General features: G+C 40.1%; 1 protein-coding gene across 1 annotated transcript; it reads right to left on the reverse strand.

The window, feature by feature from the left end:
• Positions 1-7774: 7774 nt before the first annotated feature.
• SRP9 (signal recognition particle 9) lies at positions 7775-12875 on the reverse strand. The gene is made up of 3 exons (XM_081857848.1): positions 12693-12875; positions 11940-12008; positions 7775-9032 (listed from the first exon to the last, which is right to left on the reverse strand). The coding sequence occupies exons 1-3, from the start codon at positions 12762-12764 to the stop codon at positions 8913-8915; spliced, it is 261 nt and encodes an 86-aa protein (XP_081713974.1). The 5' UTR covers positions 12765-12875; the 3' UTR covers positions 7775-8912.
• Between the last annotated feature and the right edge of the window lie 51 nt (positions 12876-12926).

Consider the following 12926-nt stretch of genomic DNA (forward strand, 5'->3'; position numbering starts at 1 on the left):
TTGGACAGCAGCTTCAAGACCCGGGTGGGTTTGTTTTCGCTGCGGCGTGTAAGGCGCTTCAAAGGCTCTGAAGGCTTCTTTTCTTTTGGATTAGGACACGCAACATGACACATCCACCACTGCTGCCCACACCAATTTGAAGCACCTGACTCCCCCCACCAAAAAAAAAAAAATCTTGGGAACTGTAGAGTTTGGCAGTTCTGTGAGGACTAAACTGCAGTCCCCAGGATTTCTTAGGGGAAGTCATGTGCTTTAAATGCACTTTAAAGGTGTGCCGTGGGTGTGACCACATAGTGAAGCGATGCGCGCCTTAGGCTGTGTACACATTGGTGTTTACTCTTGAATCTGTAGAGTTGGAAGAGACCACGAGGATCATCTAGTCCAACCCCTTCATTGCAGGAACCTTTCATCCAACATAGGGCTCGAACCCATGACTCTGAGTCTCATGCTCTACCGACTGAGCTATCCCTCTGGATCCCACTGGTTTTTGAGTTCATGTTTGCACATTACCCATGGTGCAGAGCTATCCTGTAGTTTAGTGAGAAATGCTGCTGTTGCATTTTCCCTCAAACCAGCTTCCATCTGAAAGGAAATAATAAGATGCGTTCACTTTGCAGTAAACTGAGGTGTGTATATTTGAAACTGCCATTGTGCATGTGTGTGTACCTCAGCATGTAAATGTGACTTGAAACAAAGAGGGAAAATTACCTTGATGCATTTTAACCCAATAATGTGTTCAGAAATTGCTTTGCATAGGATTTTTTTCCGGCCTGGAAGCTTAATACACTTCCGTTTTCTCTCACCTCTATAAGGAAAGTTTGTCCTGTTCTTGCTACATGTTAGATAATAAAGGATAATGGTGATTGGAAGAACATAATGGGGAGGGGAAGATTCAAAGGGCTATTAAAAATGGCATGTATGAAAGGGGATGGAGGAGTGTGAATTAGGTGGCTGTATGAATGTATAAAAGATGAAGTGAGAGGTCAGGCGGGAGAGGTCTGCTTTCTGATAAATCCACTGAGTTACAGGGCCATCCCTCAACAGAGTTATGCATGTAATTTTTTCAGCATTGGGGCCCAAAGCATCCTCTTAAGCTCACACGAGGGGAAGTGAAAGAAAAGCAGAAACCGACACAGCTCCGAAGCTGGTTTGTGCAGGTCAAATGAAAGAACAGAAAATCCATTGTGCCAATTGTCCACTTTAAATTAGGCCTGTATTGGGTGGTGTTCCGAAATGGCAGACTGAAATGAACGTCCCCTGCAAATATATGGCTATGTACCAGTGTTCAGAGCATGCTGGGCAAAAGCTCAACCTGGCAGAACATGGTTATTCTAGCATGCATATAAAACCAATTGCTGCTAGTGTTTATACTCATTCCATTCTCTTTAACAGCTAACAGTGGCCTTTTACTGAAAACACATACTGAGTTGTCAAAGAAATCATGTCAAATGAATTCTGGTATGCAGCAAGAAAATAAACACATAACCTCACTGGGGTTATGAAGTGCAGAGGAGCTCTAGTCTCTCTGTGCAACAGTAGGGTTAAGCATATTTCATAGAGTCCAAGTATTTAATGGCCCAAGTTTCCACAGCTTCATTTGTACCAGAACTAATCTTCATATGGTTTGCGTTAAGAGCACATTTTTCTTTGTACCTTTACATCCATTCCACATGAACCTCCCACATAATATAGTGAGAGACTATGGCTGTATACACATTACCATTTACTCTGACTCCAGTGCACTCCCAAAGTTGGAGTTTTAAAAAAAACAAGTACACAATCCAAACGTATATTGTAGCATCTTGCAAAATACTGTTTTCCCTCAAAGCACTTCTCATCCAATTTGAAAACAAGCTGTGGTTAAGCTGAGGTGTGTAAACTTTAGATCGCTGTTGCACATGCACAGAGGACAGTGCATGTGCAGATGAACAGGAGTTTCGGAGGGTTGCAGACGGGTGAAACAAACTGGGTAATGTACGAGGAAACAAATAAGGTAGTTATGTGTACAGCTACGTAAGACACCACTTGAAACACAGCAGGGGGGGATGGCCTTGTTACATTTTAAACTGCTAAAGTGTATGTGCCCTATATACATGTTGCTAGGTGCCAGCAGTAAACACAATACCTTTTATTCGTTTGTGTTAAAGGCTTTTTGAAATTACAGCATCATAATTAAATACAGTCCATCTATGGGGAGTACATATCCCAACCATCACATACATAAGCAAAGACATTATGCTTAAGTTATCACCAGCTATAATAATAATAATAATAATAATAATAATAATAATAATAATAATAATATTTATACCCCACCCATCTGGCTGGGTTTCCCCAGCCACTCTAATCTAATTACAGTAACTTTTATACTAAATGCTAACACGACGGGGTGAGCTCCCGTTGTTCTGTCCCTGATCCTGCCAACCTAGCAGTTCGAAAGCACGTCAAAGTGCAAATAGATAAATAGGTAACGCTCCGGCGGGAAACGGCGTTTCCGTGCGCTGCTCTGGTTCGCCAGAAGCAGCTTAGTCATGCTGGCCACGTGACCCAGAAGCTGTACGCTGGCTCCCTCAGCCAATAGAGCGAGATGAGCGCCACAACCCCAGAGTCGGCCACAACTGGACCTAATGGTCATGGGGTCCCTTTACCTTTATGCTTAGGAGCACTCCTTAGTGGGTCTGCTCGATTTTGGCATGATAGTGCATACTTACTTGCCATCTTTTGGTAATGCCAAGCACCTCTCCCTCAATTCCATTGTGATTAGGGATGGTTAGTAAAAAAAAGATAAGATGTTGATTATGACAAAAATAATAGTAGACCCTTGTTCTTCACCCTGATGTATTACATTTCTTTTTGCAGTGGAGTATTTCATATTAAGGTAAGGTAAATATAAACAGTCAAGACACAAGTTTAATACATTAGTGATAAGTACACCTAACACGGTTATTTTGGATATGCATCCCACCCTATCTTTAGCAATCCAACTCAGGTCACAATCTCTTATTCTGTCACCCGGCAGGAAGCAATGTATTCTTAGAAAACTCACCTTCAAAGTGTGAATTCCCAGCACAGCACAATCTACACTGTAGCAAGCTTGGGGGACCCCAAAGACTTACAGAAGTACACACACACACACACACAAAGAATATTTGGGATGAGCCCAAAATAGCAGTGAGGACTGAGAATGTTCAATGAGCACATAATGCTGACTGCTAGAGGAGGGTGGGATGGAATGGTGTATCCTAGAAAGGGGCAGTCAGCTTGCACCCTGAATTGGAACTGTCCACATCACATTTTGTTATATGCCTCACTTGTAATAAGCTAGTTTTATAATTCTGGCTCCACTGCAGATCTTAAAGTTGGACAGAGGCAAAGTGCTATTATTATGTGAAGCTATAGAAATATTTTGCAGCCCTTAATAGAATTATTATCCCTTCAAAGTTCAAATAACTTCTAGTAGCAAATTCCCTGTAATTTATTTATGTGCAGAATTCATAAATCAGTATCAATGGAGTATGTTACAAATAAACTGACTTTATCCCCCCATATACCCCAATAAATCCTTTACTTGTTTGGAGGTACAGTAAAGCTTCTTTTGGTGCACTGCATTTTCTAATGGGACTGCAATGAAGTATATCTGATTTGTAAGGCGACTCAGCTGATTCACTCCAAAGTTGTAACTCCATCTTCAAAATTTAGTACTGAAACCCTGCTATTCCTGGGAAGTACCTAATGCCTTCCCAAACCTTTTTCACTGCTTAATACAATTTCTTATACTTGGCCCTTACTAAATGTATCACACTAACACATCACTTACTCAAGAAAATGTAGATTTCATAAACATGTTGACTGTATTTAAGAAAACAACTAGGTAAGCATTTATTCATGTAGCTATTCCAATTTTTTCCTTAACCTTCAGGCATCGTTAGCGCAGAAAAACTAACCTGCTCCTCCCTATTTTCCTAGGGTTCCTTATGTTGGCTTTTCATTACTTTCCTAGAATGCCTTCTGCATCCCCATATAAAATTAAAGGCTTGGGATGCTTTTTATAATCTATTTTTCAATGGTATTTCAATCCATAATAAGTACGTGAGATTAGGCATTCATCTTTGTACACTCCATCCAAGATTTAGTTTAGGTGAGCAAACAAGATTTCAAAAATTTATAGGTATTATTCTATTTCAGTTGTTTCAAGGCATCCTGTGTATCTTTGTTAGTCCACCTTTAGCTTGTATTATTCCAGATCTCTCTCACCCACTCTGGTTTTATATCATTAGATCCTGCATATGGATATTTCTGAAAAATATAGTTATGTAAGGTCTGGATCTATGAGGGTGGTATCACCTTGTCCCTTGACATAAATATTTGATACCGAATTAGTACATACTGTGACAGTACACTGGAAGACTTAATTCAGTACAAACACTGAAGACAGGGTTTTTCAACTCTTTCAAAGGCATTTTAAGCATCTAGGAATAAGGCATCTTTAAAAAAATAAAAATAAATTCACATTATGCCTCATAGCGATCAATTGTTAAATGTTTTATGTTGCCTTTCTTTGCATGCCACCTTGACTACTTTTCTTGTTCACCTGTGGATGTGCCAGCATGAAAAGTTTTAGGTGTGGTACGAGAGATAATTAACACACGTCGTTAGCTAGCTCAGGGCAAAATTTGGTATACAAACATGATCATTCACTGGTGCCAGTTTTCCTTATGTGAATTCTTCAAAGTAATTTCTTATCAGGATCAAACTACAGGGGAATCCCCACTTATAACAGGACGCCTGTGAGTGGGGATTCCTCCATTCTACCTCCACTCCCTTTAGGCGCTGAAAGCAGTGCATGAGTCAGCAGGAGCCTTTGTGCTGATCACTTGAGAGTGGGGAGAGGCTGTACTGCAATAAGTACGTCCTCATGATTAGAACACACACACACATCTCTAGGACCTCTGAACTCTCCTTCCTGCATTCTGTAGAAAAAACATGTTTCAGCTTTTAAAAAACTAATGGAATTTCTTATATTTGTACAATCAATTTCCATGAATATGGTCAAGTCATCTAACTATATAAAAATAACATGTAACAGTATGAGGCAGCGCATAAAACAAAACACAGATAAAATGTCAGGGAAGGGGGAAAAGGTAATAGGAAAGGCCTTGAGGTTATTTCTAGCCTGGCTAGATTTTTAGGAAGAAAATGACGCCCTAGCAGGCAATTTTTTAACTCTTCAGTGAGACCTTCATAACCACTGATGGACCAATATATCAAGGCCTCCATTTGTATGTTCATACCTGCTTTTGATTTTTGGAGGGGATGCTACTGTGGGTGTCAGGAGGCTATTAAGAACACAGCACTAATATAGAGTCTACTGTTCTAAAAAATTCTAAGTGCCTGGTTTTGATATAAGATATGCTGAGTAAGTAAAACCCATAATTATTCTGATATATGCCCTTTGTCACCCTAATCAAGTAGACCCTGCTATCAATACTTTGCATTGTACCATCACCACAAATATAGATTTTAAAAAAATCAGAGGAAGGAAAAATTAAGCCCAGTTACATATTTCATAAGGTATGCTCTTGATTAGATGTGATAATACTGTATTGATGAACCACTTTTTAACTGCAGCATTACAGCAAGGATGACTCAGATGCTTTTAATAACTATCATTGCATCTAGCACATGGTAGCCTCATACAGAATTGAGAAAAGGAAGTGGAGCCAGTTACCAGTTAGGAAAGAAAGTGAACAGTAGATAACCAGCTAAACAAGTTCACTCTGTTATATGAAATATGCAGTAGCAAGCTGCAATTGTAATTGTAATTGTGCTAAACACATCCCCTATGTGCCATCATAGCTACACGTTTATAGGATGCTAGTGGCTTTTCAGTGTGAAATATGGTTGCCTAGTCCTCAGCATTCTATATACCTGAAATCCCAAATACAATTATCTGAAAAACAACCACCACAACACACCATGAAGGTCTGACTAAACATACATGGGATCAAGTAGAATAAATGAAAATTTAGGGAAACAAGAAAAACAAAAGTAGCCATTTTCTAGGAAACACATCCACCTGCATGGTGCTACTATTATATACTTTCAGAGCTTCTAGTATTTTAAGAATAGAAGAGCATTTTAATAAAAATAAGAGATCAGACATTTACCATTCCTTGTCACTCAAACCTGAGGCTGAGAAGAATCCTTTGCATACACAATACTTTGCCTTTACAAGCAAATCATCGCCCATGTTCCATCAGGCCAAGTCATAAACCAGTGCATGTTGCTGCTCTTAGTGTGAACAGCAGCAACCAACCATGATTTCCTAACCCAAATAAACCAGAATTAGGAAGCCAAGAACAAACACTGCTCATTCACAGTAAGATATAGAGCACAGCCTTCCTCAACAAGGCATTAGGCAAAAGCTGAAATGCAACCCTTGACTAGAAAAGGTTTTGTCATTTGAGTCATGTAGAAGTAATCTATCTGCCTATCCAGCTCCTTAGAACCTGTATGTTTGGACTTAACCATAAACTATGGTTTAATGTTTACATGGTCAGGTCAAGATATGGGCTTGGGTCATTCTCCCTCCCCCAGCACAATCACAAGAGGCAGTATGATCACAAGAAGCAGTATGCTTCTGAGTAACAGTTGGTGGTAAACACATAGCTAGTCTGCTGTTCTGCTCAATTCCTGCATTTGGGTTTCCCATAGGCAGCTGGCTGGCCACTGTGAAAACAGGATGCTAGAACGGATGGCCAGATCCAGCAGGTTCTTTTTGTTATGAGAACAGGACCAAAAGGCAAAGAGGAGATCAAACTCAAAGCATGATGCCAGTTATTCCCATCTGCTTTCATTTATTTTATTCCATGCTCCAAATTTTCCCTTTCCCTCTCCCTCTCCAACGTCTGCTCAGGCTTCACCCACCTCAGAGAGGGAAAGTAAGAAAATGTAGTCCATAACGCTGTGTACACAAGGCAAAGGTATGGCTTGCGCTCATTGTACAAACTGGTGTGCATGCAGAGAGTAAACAGGCTGCATAGTTCAATTTTTTAATATCAGGGTTTTACAGAAGCAAAAAATAATATAGAGTACTTTAAATGCGGACTGCGGACGTGGGTGGCGCTGTGGTCTAAACCAGAGCCTAGGGCTTGCTGATCAGGTCTGCGGTTTGAATTCCCGCGATGGGGTGAGCTCCCGTTGCTCGGTCCCTGCTCCTGCCAACCTAGCAGTTTGAAAGCACGTCAAAGTGCAAGTAGATAAATAGGTACTGCTCCGGCAGGAAGGTAAATGGTGTTTCTGTGCACTGCTCTGGTTCGCCAGAAGCAGCTTAGTCATGCTGGCCACATGACCCGGAAGCTGTCTACGGACAAACACTGGCTCCCTCGGCCTTGCTGGTCACATGACCCAGAAGCTGTCTGCGGACAAACGGTGGCTCCCTCGGCCAGTAAAGCAAGATGAGTGTTGCAACCCCAGAATCGTCTGCGATTGGACTTAACGGTCAGGGGTCCCTTTACCTTTAAATGCGGACTACGACTAGGTTCATTATGTTGAAGAAATCGGGGGAAACAACTGCTTTAGTAGGAAGCATATGGCCTTTGAAATGGTTGCAGTATAATGCTGAAAAAATAAGCAAACACAAGAATGAACCTTTCTGTAGCACACGAACTGTAAAAGGTGAAAATGACTGGAGTTCAATCCCAATGAGAAGCACAGATTTTTATATTAATGCAATATAAATTCTGGAGAAAGGCAACATTAGGAGAGGCAGTGGTACTGGCAAGTATTTTATTTTGCTGATCTCTTATCAGCACCTGAATCAGCATCAGACAAATCACCATGCTGTATGAAGCATACTTGTGTAACCAACACCCCCTTGTAATGGTTTCTATAGCATATGAGGACAATATGAAAAGACTGCTTTCTTGGAGAAGAGGCATCATGAAAACAGTTATGATTTGACACTAAGTACATACATACATACAATTTACGTAGTAGCTAAACTTTCCCTCTCTCAACTGCTGTATTTAACAATATGTAATACCACTCATACTGTAGCACCAATTTTAGTGTTTGGTGATTATGATACCTTTATAACAACAGAAACATTTAAAGCTTAAAAAGTGAAAGCAATGTGGTAAAGGCTATTTTAAAAACTTGTACAGATGTTTTAGCTGCAACAAACCACATTGGGCAAATCCAGAATAAGACACTCCAAATAAAGTCCTGAATCTGTTTCTGTGAACACTTGCCTCTCATGAACAGAAGTTTATTCCTTATCAAATTTTAGATAACTACTAAGTAGTCAATATATATTGATGATTTTCAGGCCAGTATCAGTTTTTCAGATCCATAAAATGTTTATACACAGGCTTAGCTGTATTGCCAACTATTCATTTTGGCAATTTTAATCCGTTTTGGAAGATGCTATCGCTAACTCAATGTATCCATACATAAAGGCTTATCACACCCCATTTCTACATTAGTAATTCATTGTTGTTCTCACTTTAGCCAACACAGCAACATAAAATTCATTAAGAACAAGCAAAAACTCCTCTATGATAGCATCTTGAAGTCCTCTCAGAGGAGCACACTTGCTTCCTCCCATTTATTTTTAAGCAGAGTGCTGAGATTTACAAAAGAAAACGTACAAATCTACCCTAACATATTTTAACCTTCAGTATTTCCAGCAGAGGATATACTCTTTTGCTCAAATTAAAAAAATAAATAGAGGCTTTCAAATGAAAGCATATAGTCCTCTCACCACTCTGAAGTGGAGCCTGAAAATCCTTACAAAACCCCCTTTACAATCCACTTTATGCCACACTTCTTCTGTCGAAAAATCTGCCCAAATCCAGTGATATTTTCCTCCTGTGAAATATGACTGGAGCATTCATTTTATTTCCAGCTATTCAGTCTGTTTCCATGACAACACTGCGGGATTCTTTGGCTACCATGAGTCGCATTAGTTGACTGTGGAATTTCTCTATCTTCTTTACATCTTGAGCCTGGTCTGTCCTATAGAGCAGACACTGAAAGAAAAAAGGGTGGGTGAGAGAATGATAGCTTTAATTTTGATTTACCCAAGACATCAAGAAGATGCTTTTTAGAGAATGTTGCACCAGAAATAAAAGATATTGTGCTATATTGAACAACATTTGTTTTGAAATTTGTGCCACTGTATTTTGAGAACACACAACTTTTTCCACAGTCCAATTCTGGTTTACAATGCATTGTACTCTAACGACAGAAAATACCTTTCACTTAAGTTGTTGCAAGGATGGTAATGTCAAACAGTTACTCATCCACACTGTTAGAAACACACTTCTCAAACAGCATGTGCAACCCAATGAAGTGTAGATTTACCTAGAAGCCCTACCAAGTTTAATGAGGCTTTCTCACAAGTAAGTGTGTAGAGAAGTTGTAGCTTAGGTATTAGCGTATTATAGCTTAAATAGAGCATAAGGACACTTTTTAAAAAGCTGTCCATTAAAATATGCCCTTATTCCTACATTTTCCTACATTCCTAGCCTGTGAAAAGGGCAACTACTTTCTGAGACCGGTTTGGCTGGGGAGGGCAGGATATAAATAAAATTTATTATTATTATTATCACAGTGCTCTCAGGGAAGTTAAGAAAGCTGCCTAAGGTTAGCTACCTGAACCATGACTCCAACCTTAAACACTATTTACTGAGTGGAAGTAAAGATTAAATATAACTGTGTAGAATCTTTCTCCAGAAAACATACCTTTATTTTCTTATTTACCTGAAGTCTTAGCCTGAGACACATATATTTGCCTTGATATGGGCCAATGAGAATGCAACATGAGGCATTCCAGACTCATAATGTTGGCAGGAAAAAAATATTTCCATTTCTTCCACAAGAGACTCATTTCACCAAAATACTGTATTCTGAATTTGTCCCGTTTTTTATTAAAAGACAACACTTCTTTTAAAAGCAGGTTAACTATGCAGTGTGATACATCTTTATTCAGATGTAAGTTCTGCAATATTTTGTGGTGCAGCTAACAAATTTATTTAGAAGCAGCTAACAAATTCTGAAAAGCTAACAGTAAAACTGGTACAGAACCAGTTTGTTAAAACTGGACTTGTGAACACAGCAGGTTCTGGAAAGTCTTAAAGGGGGACCAGCTATTATTGTTTCTAAAACAAGATCCCAGGTCTTGGTTTTATACAGGTGCAAAAAGAGCCGATTTAGCACATATTTTGCAGATACAATAAACACCACAATTTCATTTTATTCAATTTTTTCTGAAACAAAGCAGATTCTCATTTCTGTTCAGTTCTTCAAAGACGACAACAACAACAACAACAGCTTGGTGCTGCACTACAATGATAGATTTCAAAGGAGCAGCGTAACAGCTAGCCTGCTAGCCAGGATAACAAGTACCAAATTAGGTCAAACAGAAATAGCCATCACCTTGATTGGTGAGTTTCAGACAGATCTGGCTTGCCACTGTTAGAAAGTAAAAGCTGGACTACATGGGACATACAAAGGATTTTTCATATGCCCTTCAATAAAAAGCTAACAAAGATCTAGAACTAGAACTGGCCATCCTATGGACCGTAATGCCTAATTGTTTTAGCATTCTTTGAGTAAACTCAAAGAGCTTTACATATGGAATACACAGGAATTGCATTTATCCACTACTGTTAAAGTCATTTCTAATTATGTGCTGAAGCTTTAGTAGTTCTTTTAAAAAAAATTGTATGTTGTTGAATCCGAGATTAAATATTTCACTATTTCCGAACTTTAAAGTGCAATGCGTTTTTCTGAAAGCCGCACCTAGTGTGGTGTAGTGGTTAGAGGGTCAGATGAGGATCTGTGAGATCAGGGTTCAAATCCCCAGTCAGCCATGAAGCTCACTAGGTGACCTCGGGCCAATCACTGCCTCTTAGCCTAACCAACCCCACAGGGTTGCTGTGGGGATTAAATGAGGAGTGAGAGAACCATTTACACCATCTTGAGTTCTATGGAGAAAAAGGTGGGATATAAATTGTGACTGGGGACATATTATTATTATTATTATTATTATTATTATTATTATTATTATTATTATTTGCAATAAATAAAAATAAATAGTCCCATAGCCATACCCCAATATTAAGGAAATGGTTTGAAGGCATTAAAGATGATAAAATAATTTCTCCATTGAGCATTTAGGGTAAACTTTGATATACAATAGGAGATGCCCCAATAATCTACCAACTTTTTAAATATTAGATGCCAGTGTTGTTCAGGAATTCTAAGAAACACCACCTAAACACACACACAAATGTAGTTCTAAAATCAGTGGTCAAAATCAGTGGAGTGCTGTTTTGAAATGTTCCACAATTGTGATTCAAAATGGCTTCTAATAATATCCAAATATAGATGAAAAATTGCTCCTTGAGCTCAGCCTAATTTTGTTATGATAGCATAGGAGGCATCCAAATGCATTGTTTGTTGTTCAGTCATTTGGTCGTGTCCGACTCTTTGCGACCCCATGGACCAGAGCACTAAACATTTATTAAGTAGATAATCTGCATCTACTTTCAGTGGAGGAATGTCAAGGGGGCAGAGGCTGCTTAACTCTTCATCTCACCATTTGCCTGTGTAGCAACCTTCCTGATTAGCCCCACCCCCTACGTACAAGGGATGATGCAAACCAGAAGGAAATAAGCTCAAGATAGGGAGTGAGATTTGCATAGACCAATGGAGGAACTGATAAAGTGCCACCTGTTTTGCTGCAAAAACCACCACATGCAGTTTTCAGCTGAATATATTAGAGACTATTCACCCAAATAATTTAGTTTGGGGATCCTTTTTGGCCTAGAGGGCCAGATCTTTATCTCCCCACCGCCAGGGGTCAACTTTGGCAGATGCCCCAGACATTTCCCAGCCTGCCCAAATCAATAAATTGCAGGAGCTTTACTTACAACTACATCATCTGTGACTTTAATGCACAGATTACCATCGCAGTGCCGATATTTCAGTACCACACGCACCTGAAATGAAAGAAGCAACATCTTATGGGTGAATAAACGGCTGTCATCTTCACACTCAAAAGCACAGAAGCATAGTCCAGCTGTGAAAATAGCTCTGCAGCGATTAGTAGCCCTTTCATTCATTTTACTAACCCGTTTGCCCAAACCCACTTACCTTAGGAGTCATTTGATTCCTAAAAGGAATTTAGTCAATTAATCACACATTTCCCTGTCTGCTCACAATACCTTCCCAAATCTAGACCAGCTTCTCGAACTGGAAGAATATGACTGGGCAAAGTTCGCATGAATGCTTATAACGCCATCTTATGCCATGGAAACCACTACCCGAGGGATATTTTCCTACAGCCATTTAAATGTTTCTTTCCCCCAAAACCCGGGGTGAGAGCCATTCTGGTCGTAGAGAAAATCTAGCAAAAAAGTTTCACAAACGAATTCAAAGGAAAGAACCTTAAAAAATAAACCACATGAAGACTTTCAGGATCACAACTACGAGCTCTGGACGTTTTAGTCAGACCGGCTCGCCTATAATAGACGTAAATCAAAGCTAGGAGCTATTAGGTATCGCAAGATCCTGGCAGACCTTGTGGGCGAGACATCCGACCAGACACTCCCGCCCTCCCCCCCCCCTCCTCCCGCAGCCTCTTCAGCAAAAGCTTGCGAGCCTCTTCGCTTCTCCCAAATTACCTTCATGGGGTCGGACATGTAGAGTTTCTCGGCCGCGCGGGTGAACTCCTCCCAGGTCTGATAGTGCGGCATAGCTGCTCCACTTCCCTTCGGACCGAGAATGTACAGCTCAGCGGTCGGCAAAGCGAGCAGCAAGATGGCTCGCCTAGGCGGGCCGGATTCAAGCAACGGGCATCGCCATTGGCTTGAGGGTGCGCGCGCGCACCAATAGCGAGCCGCGTTGTTCAGAAGTCG

This window comes from Podarcis erhardii (genome assembly GCF_964252035.2).
Source record: "Podarcis erhardii genome assembly, chromosome: 3".
Classification (NCBI taxonomy): Eukaryota; Metazoa; Chordata; class Lepidosauria; order Squamata; family Lacertidae; genus Podarcis; species Podarcis erhardii.

What these genes read in the sequence shown, in the direction of transcription:
- SRP9 (XM_081857848.1), bottom strand. Translation starts at nt 12,764, where the DNA reads ATGCCGCACTATCAGACCTGGGAGGAGTTCACCCGCGCGGCCGAGAAA. An exon ending in ACATGTCCGACCCCATGAAG is followed by an intron (nt 12,009 to 12,692) that starts GTAATTTGGGAG and finishes CTTTCATTTCAG; the next exon opens with GTGCGTGTGGTACTGAAATA. An exon ending in AAGTCACAGATGATGTAGTT is followed by an intron (nt 9,033 to 11,939) that starts GTAAGTAAAGCT and finishes TTTTTCTTTCAG; the next exon opens with TGTCTGCTCTATAGGACAGA.